This window comes from Saccopteryx leptura, chromosome 2 (assembly GCF_036850995.1).
Source record: "Saccopteryx leptura isolate mSacLep1 chromosome 2, mSacLep1_pri_phased_curated, whole genome shotgun sequence".
Classification (NCBI taxonomy): domain Eukaryota; kingdom Metazoa; phylum Chordata; class Mammalia; order Chiroptera; family Emballonuridae; genus Saccopteryx; species Saccopteryx leptura.
The window spans coordinates 301,772,277-301,784,554 of record NC_089504.1 but is presented as its reverse complement, the minus strand read 5'-3'; the positions used below and the strand labels follow the sequence as shown (position 1 = coordinate 301,784,554).

The 12,278-nt window shown below is 40.6% G+C and overlaps 1 protein-coding gene across 2 annotated transcripts; it reads left to right on the top strand.

Moving 5' to 3' along the window:
- Positions 1-616: 616 nt before the first annotated feature.
- Positions 617-12,278, top strand: NDUFA5 (NADH:ubiquinone oxidoreductase subunit A5). 2 transcript variants are annotated; one of them, XM_066362573.1, is made up of 5 exons: positions 617-739; positions 985-1,029; positions 2,844-2,960; positions 8,945-9,010; positions 11,353-12,278. In XM_066362573.1, exons 1-5 carry the CDS (start codon positions 719-721, stop codon positions 11,452-11,454), a joined length of 351 nt encoding a protein of 116 aa, XP_066218670.1. In that variant the 5' UTR covers positions 617-718; the 3' UTR covers positions 11,455-12,278. The 2 variants fall into 2 exon arrangements, with proteins under 2 accessions (XP_066218670.1, XP_066218671.1); XM_066362574.1 differs by lacking the exon at positions 8,945-9,010.

The window sequence follows — 12,278 nt, the reverse complement described above, 5'->3', positions numbered from 1 at the left end:
TGTCTTCGTCGTTGTTCTGTAAATTCCTAGATGTGAGGTCCTGTCTTACAAATTATGTCCCAGTAACTAACCTGTGCTTTATAAAAGTTTGCAAGAGGTAAGTGGGGAGAAGTGGTCTGGTGTCACTTCACCTGGGAAATGAGAGATCGTGCTTCAGTGAGTGAAATGGAGAAGTAAGGGGTTGCGATGGGAAACGCAACTGCATACTGCATAGTGCTCTCCTCAAAATACTGAGAATACAGGTATACTTGTACGAATTAACCTCTGCAGTTAACAGATCACTTGTAGCTTCACGCCCACCCTCATTTTACTGCAGGCTACACCGTGGAAGGGACGCCAAAGAATTCGCTTAAGGTTAAGCAGAGTGCAGGTTCCCAGAATAACTACGTCTGAAATTTTGGTAGCTTGGAGTACAGGTATTTCCCTCAACCTGTGGGCAATCCATCGGCGGTGGAGGGGACAGGAACCGAAGCGTAGGACTTCTAACACACATCCCTTTCCCCAAATGACTAGAGTAGACGCTGGTGTACTGAACTGCGCGTGCGTGCGTCAATTTCTGCCTCTGGAATGGGCGGGGCAGAGCGTTGCCCGGGTGGAGACCCTGAGGGGGAGGAGCCAAGCTGTTTCCAAGGCGACGGAGTGGCGACCTCGGCGGTGGATTGAGCGGGTCTAAAAGAAGCTCCCAGAGGCCCGCGCGTCCCCGGCTCGCGGCGCTGTCATGGCGGGCCTGCTGAAGAAGGTGAGGCGAGTGGAGGTCACCGGTGGGAGTTAGACTGTTAGCCCCTTATCCCGCGGCGGGTAGCGGGAACTGGCGCGGGCGTGGCGGGGCTGCGGGGCGCTCGATCTGCGCTGCCCTCAGGGGCAGGAGACAGTCCCAGACGAGCACGCTGGGAGGCCGGGGGCAGGTGCCAGCCTGCAGTTGCTTCTGGGCGAGCGGGACGCGCCGCGGTGTAAACAGCATAGATTTGTTTTGTGTTTGAACAGACTACCGGCCTCGTGGGATTGGCTGTCAGTGAGAGTCCGCACGAGGTAGGCGCCCCCTTCCTTCTCCGCCGCAGAGGTCACCTCGCTGGTCGCCGGTGGTCCGGGTGCGGCGTTTGCAGCCCGGAGTGACAGCCCATCGCCAGCTCTCACGATGGGAGCTGTATCTACCTTCTTGATCGGGCGCCGCTTTTTTATACCCCTTGTCATGACCGCTTTCTCCGGCCACATGTCTTTTGACTTTTTTGTGTGTGGCGTTCTCGCGGCTTCACTCTCACTGTTGATGTTCGTGTCCTCCCAAACCTGCCTCCGTTTCTCACCTTTCCCCTAGCTGCCCGAGATGCCGCACACCCCCTTGTCGTCAGTTTTCCCTTCTCGTTGGTGTTTCCCTTTAGGATCCAGGCACGCTCCAGCTAAACAAACCACCGTCAACAAAAACCGCACAAAATATCCTGCGGTCCTTTTCCTCCCGCCGGGTACCACACCATTTTTCTCTTTCCCTTTACAGACGACTCCTTATCTGTGCTCAACAGTCTCCCAGTTCCTTTTTTAACTTATCTTATTAAAATTATTTATTTATTTATTTGTATTTTTCTGAGGTTGGAAAACAGGGAGGCAGTCAGACAGACTCCCGTATGCGCCTGACCGGGATCCACCCAGCACGCCCACCAGGGAACGATGCTCTGCCCATCTGGGGCATCACTCTGTTGCAACCAGAGCCATTCTAGCGCCTGGGGCAGAGGCCACGGAGCCATCCCCAGCGCCCGGGCCATCTTTGCTCCAATGGAGTCTTGGCTGCGGGAGGAGTAGAGAGAGACAAGAGAGGAAGGAGAGGGGGAGGCGGTGGAGAAGCAGATGGGCGCCTCTCCTGTGTGCCCTGGCCGGGAATCGAACCCGAGACTCCTGCATGCCAGGCCGATGCTCTACCACTGAGCCAACCGGCCAGGGCCAAAATTTTTTATTTTCAATTTCATTTTACGTTCAGTATATATACATTTTTAGTTTCAGGTGTACAGCACAGTGGTTAATCATGTACTTGACAGTGTGTTTCTGCCAATTTTTCCAGTACCCACTTGGCAGTGTACACAGTTATTACAGTACTATTGACTGTATTCCCTATGCAGTGCTTGAGGTCCCTGTAACTAATTTGTACTTCTTAATCCCTTCATCTTTCTCATCCAATCCTCCAGTCCCCTCTCCCCACTGGCAACCATCATAAATTTAACCAAGGAGGTAAAACACCTGTACACATATACCATGTTCATGGAGAGGAAGAATTAGCATTGTTAAAATGTCCATATTATCCATTTTCTCTTTTTCCCCTTTGAACACACTCCAGTCAGGCTTGGCCAGACTGCTCTTTTCTTTTCAAGGTCACCGTGATCTCGGTGAAGCTAACTCCAGTGACCATCTTGCATTTCTCAGCTTAGTTGATCCTATAGCACTGTCTCCATCAAGCGCTTTCTTTCCTGTGCTTCAGGGCACCTCCTGTTGTTCACTCTGCTCCTTTTGCCTCCTCCCTTTCTGGTTATTTCTCCTGTCCCCACTTCTGTGTGTGTGTGTGTGTGTGTGTGTGTGTGTGTGTGTGTGTGTGTGTGCGCGCGCGCGCACGCACACACCATGTACATGCCTATCAATTTTGTACAATTAAATTTCAAATCCTATATAAATAATAAGGGAAAATTTATTTTTCTTAAATTGTAAAAGAGGGCACAGACATGAAGAAATTACAGCAAGAGGTTAAATGCCTTTAAAAAAAACAGTAATGAGTCCCTTAAATTTTTTTTAAAAACCTGTGAGACGTTTTAAAGTGTTCCATTAAATCTTGGGTGGCATTTTTAAATGAAAACTTGTCGTTTCAGAGACTAAGAATATTGTACACAAAGATTCTTGATGTTCTTGAGCAAATCCCTAAAAATGCAGCATATAGAAAATACACAGAACAGATTACAAGTGAGAGGCTGGATATGGTTAAAGCGGTAAGTAGCTGACTTCATCTGGTTTTCTCTGATTTACGGTATCCAATGCAACATTTAACAATTCAGTCGCTTATTTTTTGCTTATTTGACCCACTTTCCTCTTATTTCTATTTTCCTTCCTTCCATGCTTTTCTTCCAGTCTTTCTCCCTTTCATTCATCAAACTCCAGTTTATTGAGTGCTTTCTATATGCAAGGCCCCATGAAATTCTGGAATAAAAGAATAAGCTCACGTCCTTTCCCTAAGTTAACCACTGTAGCTGTTTCTTTTACTTCTCTCCCTTATCAGGTCCTTTATTGCTCTTTTATTTTTTTGTCTGTAGCTATACCAGTCGTCATCTCTTTTTTTTTTTTTTTTCTGAAGCTGGAAACAGGGAGAGACAGTCAGACAGACTCCCGCATGCGCCCGACCGGGATCCACCCGGCACGCCCACCAGGGGGCGACGCTCTGCCCACCAGGGGGCGATGCTCTGCCCCTCCGGGGCGTCGCTCTGTCACGACCAGAGCCACTCCAGCCCCTGGGGCAGAGGCCAAGGAGCCATCCCCAGCGCCCGGGCCATCTTTGCTCCAGTGGAGCCTCGCTGCGGGAGAGGAAGAAAGAGACAAAGAGACAGAGAGGAAGGAGAGGGGGAGGGGTGGAGAAACAGATGGGCGCCTCTCCTGTGTGCCCTGGCCGGGAATCGAACCCGGGACTTCTGCACGCCAGGCCGACACTCTACCACTGAGCCAACCGGCCAGGGCCCAGTCTTCATCTCTTTTCTTTTGTTTTAGAGTAGAGAAGAATGAAAGCAAAACAAAGTGTTGTGTTTAAAGAAAACTGTCAGAAATAGTTTTTTAAAAGTGCTCTGTTGCAAAAATGAAGAGGACAAAATTAGTCACGTGACTACCAAAACTTATTTTTGTTAAAAAAAATTTTTTATTGAATTTATTGGGGCCACATTGGTTAATAAAATTATACAGGTCTCAGGTGCGTAGTTCTACAATACATCATCGGTATATAGTATTGTGTTCACCATCCCAAGTCAAGTCCCCTTCCCTCACCATTTATTCCCTCTTCTTCCCTCTGTCACCTCCCTCCACCCCCTTTCCCTCCTGTAATCCCCACACTGTTGTCTGTGTCTCTACCAAAACTTTTATTGAGCAGTTGTTAAGGACTGAATGTTTATGCCCCCTCAAAATGTATATGTTGAAGCCTTAATCCCCCATGTGGCTGGAACCTCAATGGAAGTAATCAGATTAATGAGATCATAAGACTGGTACCCTGATCCAGTAAATTAGTGTCCTAAGAAGAAGAGACACCAGAGGGCTCATGCTCTCTGCCATGTGAGAACACAGTGAGAAGGTGGCAGTCTGCAAGCTAGAAAGCGCTCTCAAGAAACCTACCCTGCCGACCTTGATCTTGGATTTCCAGTCTCCAGAACTGTGAGAAAATACATTTTTTCTTTTGCTTAAACCACCCAATTGATGATATTTTGTGAGGGAGCCAAAACAGACTAATACAAGCTTGTGTTAGTTGTAAAAGGTTCCCAATCAAAGAGTCTGCAGTAGACTTTTGTTAATTCTTTTATACCAAATTATATTGCAGTATTTTCATATTTCCACACTAGCAATTATATCATGAACTTTTGTAATTATCTGAAACGTGTTTCTAAACTCCAAAAGTAATTGATATATATACAATAAGTAGTCTAAGGTATTTTTTCTAGATTACAAAACACTGTAGTCCCAATAGCATTTTTATATTTTCCTTAGGAATACAACAAAACAATGCGATTTGATTTGGAACTTTCATTCTTGTTAATTCTGGAATTAACTTAGAGATTAAAGTCTCTAAGGGGGAAATTAACATTTCTTTTGATTTTCCTTAAGGAAAATGGACTTGTGCATTTCCCCCCATCACAGCGTAAGAAATCTTTTCTTTTCATAGGTAAATGTCTTCAACTCTGTGTTCTGTCCTTTCTCCGCTTTTCTTCTCTGTAACCTTGTTCTCCTTTAATCATTTTTTTCTTTACTTCTCTTTTTTGTCTCCCATTGTGTTATCATCTTTTAGATAGCCCTGAAATGTATTTAGCATGTTCCTATCTTAGAAGAAAAAGAAAATTGTATTTTTATATTTCTCTTTACTTTTGCCTTATTTCTCTCTTTCCTCTCATGGCCAGTGTCAACTGGAGAGACTAGTTCACTGTTGCTACTTTCACTCATTAGTTCTAAAATCCTTTTCTCTGACTTGTGCTATTTCAATTGCCTTTTAACTGATTGGTCTGTGAGGAGTTCCATTCTACATCACCGTGTGTCCCACCCTGCCAAAAGCGATGTTTTTTAATATGTAAATCACGGTGTCTTTCCGCTTAAAAACTTTACCATGGTTTCCTGTTCAATATTTTTCCAAGACTGAATGTATACATTTATGCTGAGCTGGCTGTGTGAAACTCTCCTAGCTGTCTTTATCTCATGATTTTGATACAGCCAGGTTTAGGGATCACTGGATTATAGGATAAAGTCCTTAGCATGGATGGAAGGCCCCCCAAGGTCTGGCTCTAGGTTATCTTCCCAAACTTACCAATTTACTATTTTGTACCCTGCACTCAGTAATGCCAAACTGCTGACAGTTATATGACTTCCATGCACTTTTATTGTGTTCTTTTTCCCCCTGAAATGCCCTCACCTTGTCTGACAGTTCTTACACTCAGCCCTCCAGATCCATTGCGTTCTCTGTGAAACCTTTTCTTACATCCCGAAGTAGAGATTGACAGCTTCCTTGCTTCCATTGTACTTACCACAGCGTGGTTTATGTCTCCCCTACTAGTCTATAAGCTGCTAATGAGTGATGGTTGCTTTCATCTGGTTTCCCCAGAACCAAGTATAGTACTTGGCACTTACATAAGGTCCCTCAGAAATGTTTGTTTATCCAAAAGACTAAATACAGATAGTTTTTAACAACCCCTAACACTAGATAATAGTTACAGCTGATTCCTGTTTTTGATTAAATTATCATACTTTTAAACCCAGAGCCACACAGAGTCTCAATGAAAATCGTTAAGATTGTAAAGTATGTATTTACTAAGCCTTCTTACTAAATTGAAATAGAAGGAAATAGTGTTTCAGATTGTACTAGGGAGGTAGTAATAGCATATTGGGGGGGACGCACTGGTTTGTAGCTTGTCTGAAGTTGTCATCTCAGGTTGAATACTTCCTTTGCAGAGTGACTGCATATTGCCCATTTTTTCTGTCTCAGTTTCCTCATCTATAACTTGGGTATACTAATACCTACCTTGAACACTCACTGTTAGGCCTGAATGAGGTAATTTATGTGCAGTGTTTAACACAGTTGCAAGTGTATAGCGAGCATATAGTATAGGCATGGTCAACAGTTTTTGCCCCCAGGCCAGATTAGAAAGAAAACTTTTTTCACGGGCTGGACGAAGTATTAAAATGAAAAAATGTTAAATACAAAAACGATTTGTTTAAGTAAACAAAATTTTATTATGTAATTTGTTTATGAATAAATGTGAGTGAAAAAATTTAATATACAATATTTTAATAAAAATATATTTTAATAAAAGTATAATTACATACATCCAAACTGTATCACAATCAATCGAAACAATATTTAATGAATAGAATGAGCTTAAAGGGGTTATATTGCAAATAAAACAATTACTTCGCTTTACAAACAGCCTGGACAAGTTTTTAGTTATCAACTGCAGCTATTGTCTATGCTACAGGGCCACTTGATTCAGCACACTTGACCACAAAAATAACGAAATGTTTGACCTTGGGTGCACATTGGCAAACTCTGCCTAAAAGAATGTGGGTTTCACATCTCCGCTGAACGTCAAACAGTTCATATTGAGTACAGACGAGTACAAAAGTTGTAAATCTTTATAATGGAATTTTTTAAAAAAATAAAGAAGTATTGCGAATCCATTCGACCAATTATTGGAAGTTAACCCTAGATTAGTTACACGTGAAATTCTCTTCCGCGTATCACTATCTTCTTAAATATCTCGATTTTCAATAATTAGAGACCCTTCCACTTCTGAATAGCTGAGATTTTAAAGTAACAGAGAATATTAAAAATTTAATAGCGGGCTGCATAAACTCATTACGCAGGCCGGATCAAGCCCATGGGCCATATGTTGGCCGTGCCTGATGTAGAACGTGGTACCTTATTAAGCTCCACGGCATTATGCCATTGGTAAATAAAAGTCACATTATTAACTTACCTTATCTTCAGTAAGACAAATTTTGAATTGTTTTCCTAACACACACTTTCTTGAGTTGAATATATGTATTTAAACATTCTTTGCCTTCTTAACCTTCACCTTCCTGGGTTTCTTATGACAGTGACAGCTTCCTGGTGTTATTTTTGACTTTTGGTTTCTCAGCTCAGTTCATTCTGAATTAAACAATCTTTCTCAAACATGTTCATCTGCTTTTTTCCTCTCTCTTTTCCAAGCACTTTTTATTTATTCAAGAAACACTGCATGCCTGTTGTATGCCACATATGGTTCTAGGCGTGGAAGCTAGTGCTTACATGGCAATGAATCAAACAGATAAGATCCTGCCTCCTCTTGCAAGATGGGAGGCAGAAAACAAATAGGTAAAATAAGTAAGTGAGTGAAGAAGTACATTACATCGTATGTCAGAAGATAGTATAGTGAAGGGGACTACAAAACGGAGCGCGGTGTGTGCCCAGGCAGTGAGGGGTGTTACGTATGTATTAGTTTCCTGTGGCTGCTGTGACAGACAGCCACAGATGTGCTGGCTTAGGACAACAGAAACCTATGCTATTACATTTCTGAAAGCTGAAGTCTCAAATCAGTCTCAGAGGCCCAGATCAGGGTTGGCAGGGTTGTGCTCCCTTCGGAGGCTCTAGGGTAGAATTCTTCTCTTGCTACAACCACTCTGGTGGCTTTTGGCTTTCCTTGGCCTGTGGCTACATCCCTTCAAACTCTGCCTCTGTGCTCATGTCACGCTCTCCTCTTCTATGTGTAATTTCCCTCTGCCTCTGTCTTGTAAGGACACCTGTAATTGTACTGAGGGCCTGCTCACAAAATCTAAGATAATCTCCCTATCTCCCTGTCTCAGGATTCTTTTTTTTTTACAGAGACAGAGTCAGAGAGAGGGATAGACAGACAGGAAAGGAGAGATGAGAAGCATCAATCATCAGTTTTTTTATTGTGACACCTTAATTGTTCATTGATTGCTTTCTCATATGTGCCTTGACCGTGGGCCTTCAGTAGACCGAGTAACCCCTTGCTCAAGCCAGTGACCTTGGGTCCAAGCTGGTGAGCTTTGGTCAAACCAGATGAGCCTGCGCTCAAGCTGGTGACCTCGGGGTCTCGAACCTAGGTCCTCCGCATCCCAGTCCAATGCTCTATCCACTGCGCCACCACCTGGTTAGGCTGTCTCAGGATTCTTAATGAAACCTGCAGGTGTTTGGTAACATGCACTGGTTCCAGGGCTTAGTTCAGGGATGTCTTGTGGGGCATTGTTCAGCTTACCACAATACAGTGGTCGGTCCTCAGGAGATGATACAGGAGGGAAGACTTGGACAGAAGTGAAGAAACAAGCCATGCGGATGTCCCGGGTCAGCCAGCAGGTGCCCGAGGCAGGAACATACTGGTAGCTATTATTCTTAATGCTGATGGTTTCAGAGGAAATGTAGACAATACCTAGAAAATAAAGGGGTATTTTAAATTCTGTATTTTAGAAAGACTTGAATTAGGCATCTTATTTCTTATTCTTGATAAGCATGTCAACACATGTTTAATACATTTTAATATTAAGATAGAAAAGCAGTAAAATAAATGAAATGAGTTTCTACCTATATAATAAAAATTATTAAGAGTATGATGAGAAAAAATGTAATTACATTGGTTATAGCAAGTGCATTTTTTACATATGAGTTTTAAAATATAGGATATTGAAACACTCAGATATTGTGTTCCATTGTTTAAATTTTTTTTTCCTTAAATTATAGGAAACAAATGTTAAAAAATTAGAAGACCAACTTCAGGGTGGCCAAATAGAAGAGGTGATTCTGCAGGTAAAGAACAAGTTGTTTTGCTCCAAGAGTTCAGAGACAGCGTGTAGAGGCACAAAGCCGACATTCCGGAAAGAAAGGAAAACCAATTTTTAAATAAGTTGGGGAAAAGGATGCCCTTTTTTTAGATGTGCATCCCCCCCACTTACTAGTAAGGTTAAACTTTACATATATGTTCTTATATTTCATGTTTTATGAATTATTAATATTTTTATTCTATAATTTGCTTTTAGTGTTCCTATATATTTCTTTGAGTGTTTTTTAAAATAAAAGAGATACTAATCTTAATCTTTTATCATATTGTCTAAACATTTTCTTTTTAGTCCTTTCTTTGCCTTTTGACTTCAATCGAATATTTTCTGCGATATGTAGAGGTTTTTAAAATTTATATTTGGTCAAAGAATCCTCCCGCTGTCACCCCCACGTGTTCCTCTCATTCAAGTCTTATAATTATTCAGCTTTTAATTTTTACATTTTAAAAATATTTTTTCAAAAATGTAATAATTTTTTCTTAAGTTTCCTTGCCTTTTAACAAAGGACAAATAGAAGGAAATGTTGAAGATTACTGTAGATTAGGGAGGTGTTTCATCAATATTCACGGTATTCAGAAGCAGTGTTAAAGGGAATGGGCATTCAGACAGCATTTGATGGATGGAGACGGTTTCAGTCACTCAGAGGCCTATTTTGCTGGTCTTTCTATCCATTTACCATATTGACTGTGGTATTAGATCTGGTGTGATGGGAACTTACTGCAAACTTATTATTGTCCCTTTCTTTTTCCTCTACCTTTTCTACCTGATTTCACTTTGATCATGACTTTAGTTGGTACATTAATCATGCAATTATAGTCTCAGGGTACGTTAAGTATTTTTAAGTCAGCTATATAATTCTGCACATTTTCATGGACAGTATAAGGTTAATATTGTTTCATATCACCCAGTATATTTTGAAAGTAAAAAAAGAATGTAAAAAATATAGTTTACATTCTTTTTTATACTAAATCTTTAAAATTTGGTGTGTATTTTACACTTAACAGCACATCTGAATTTGAACTAGCTCCATTTCAAGTGCTCACTTAGTAGTCCTGTGTAGATAGTGGCTAACACATTTGACAGCCCACTTCTAGAGGGGTAGGAAGAGAGGAATGAGGAAGGATAGTGCATTAGAAGCTAGAGACAAGGGAGGGAGGGAGTCACATGCCACTGGGTCCAGCCCCCGGACTAAGGGCTGGCTGGCTTCAGTGATGTTCAGGGTAGTCAGCCTGCCCATACTGTGCAGTGCTTTGGGGACATAGAGACACATCAATCTTCAAGAGACCCAGACCAAGATGAAGTCAGGGAAACGGCCATCCTAAGGGATATTTTTAATCAGTATTTATACTCTTTTCTCATTTCAGTCTCAGTGAATCCTTCTACCCCCAGATTTCCGTCTACTGTTGAACTCATTATTTATATGCATTTGAGACCATTGCTGCTGTTTCCAACCACCGGCACAAACAAAACGTTGCCGTTTAACTAGATTATCATAGCCGTTGTCAGACTGAGCACTGACAAGTATTCAGCGGCATTCTGAGTTAGCCGGAGAACAAGACCCAATGTGTCTTGTTCTAGAAAAAATGTGATATAATAAGATACCTAAAATATATTTGTTAAATGTGTTATAAATTGTGTTTGAAAGGAAAAAGCAACTACAGTGTAATCTGATTAAGGAAGCTAATTCTATCAATAAATATGTTTTGTGAGCCTGTTGTATTTTACATTCCCTAGATCACTGGGTACAAACTGGTCTCATGTGACATGGTCATGAGATCAGATCAGTTAGGTGGCCTGTGACTAGCACTTACAACATACAATAGAAAATATAGTGTATCGCAACTATGTGGTAAGGATAATATATTTTTTTTTGTTTGAGTTAGTGTGCATTTTGGATCCCTTAGTAAAATGTTTTTTTTGTTAGTTTGTTTTTTACTGTGGGTCATGGTAAAAATACACTTTGAAAGTCATTATCATAGATGAGGAGACATACTGGTACTTTTGATCCTCAAAGAATTTGTAGTCTAATTATAAAGTAGACAAGATTATAAACTCACCAGCTAAACTTTGAACACTCTAATAGCAAATTATAACCAAATAGAAAAAATAAAAACCTATCCTTTCTTACTCATGGTGATTGTGTACTGTGACAATTAAGGTAATTTAATTAATAATGTTTAGCATTTGATGATAGAACAACTTATTAGGTATTAATATGAAAATAGCTCTAATAGTTATGTTTTAGTTATGAGCTATGATAAATACCTATTAAACAGTATAATCAAATGATCTTTTAAAAATATTTGTTAACAGGCTGAAAATGAACTAAGCCTGGCGAGAAAAATGATACAGTGGAAACCATGGGAACCTTTAGTGGAAGAACCTCCTGCCAGCCAGTGGAAGTGGCCAATCTGACCATCATCAGATGACTTGTGTGTTATAAGGAAACTGACATAATTAAATGTTCTGTTATATCAAAAATGTTTCCCTACTATTGACATCTTATTTGTAATTAAGAAAACTGATGCCACACATATTTCAGAGACTTGTTAAAACTAATAATTATGGTATTAGAAACTTGTGAATCATTTTTTGTTAAAGCATTCATTCAAATTACTTTAAGGATGATATTTTTTTAAATAGAAGTTCTGGGAAGATTTGAAAGTTAATTGGGAAAATTCCTATGTGTTTCAAATCAGAGGCCATATTTGATAGGTGAAATATTTTTAGTAGTATCTTCAACACAGTTAATTTTTTTTTTATTCTAAAGAAACCAGAAGAGGAACTTACTGTTTCTTTAACAAATGTCACTGTTTGAAGTGAAGTAGTAAGAGCAAAAACCGTCAAACTAGAATTTGTGGTACAGGTGAGGTAACTGATTTTGTATTTGAATGAAAGATTTCTTATTTGCAGTGATAGTTGGAAAATGTTTTTTTCCATCTCATTTAAGGAAGTTAGCTTTCTTGCCCCTAATCTAACTACCTCAGGATAGAGAGAGAATTTCTATAAAAGAAGAGGTATTAAGAGTTCTAAAGTCTATCTGGAATGTGGATAGGCTTATAGTAAAAACATCTTAGTTGTGTGGTTGTACCTAACTTCCAATGGAGTCACTGAATGTTTTTGCTAAGTTTCCAGTGAATGTGGCCAGGTACCGAACAGAAGGTAAACCTATTCAAGGACAGAAGTGATTGATAAGTTTAAGGTTCAACAAGAATAAAATTACTTTTCAGGTGTCCTCA

Bases quoted from the DNA above. Each gene is read 5' to 3' on its own strand.
- NDUFA5 (XM_066362573.1), top strand. From the start codon at position 719: ATGGCGGGCCTGCTGAAGAAG. The intron at 2,961-8,944 runs GTAAGTAGCTGA...CTTAAATTATAG, and splicing joins GGCTGGATATGGTTAAAGCG to GAAACAAATGTTAAAAAATT. The intron at 9,011-11,352 runs GTAAAGAACAAG...ATTTGTTAACAG, and splicing joins TAGAAGAGGTGATTCTGCAG to GCTGAAAATGAACTAAGCCT.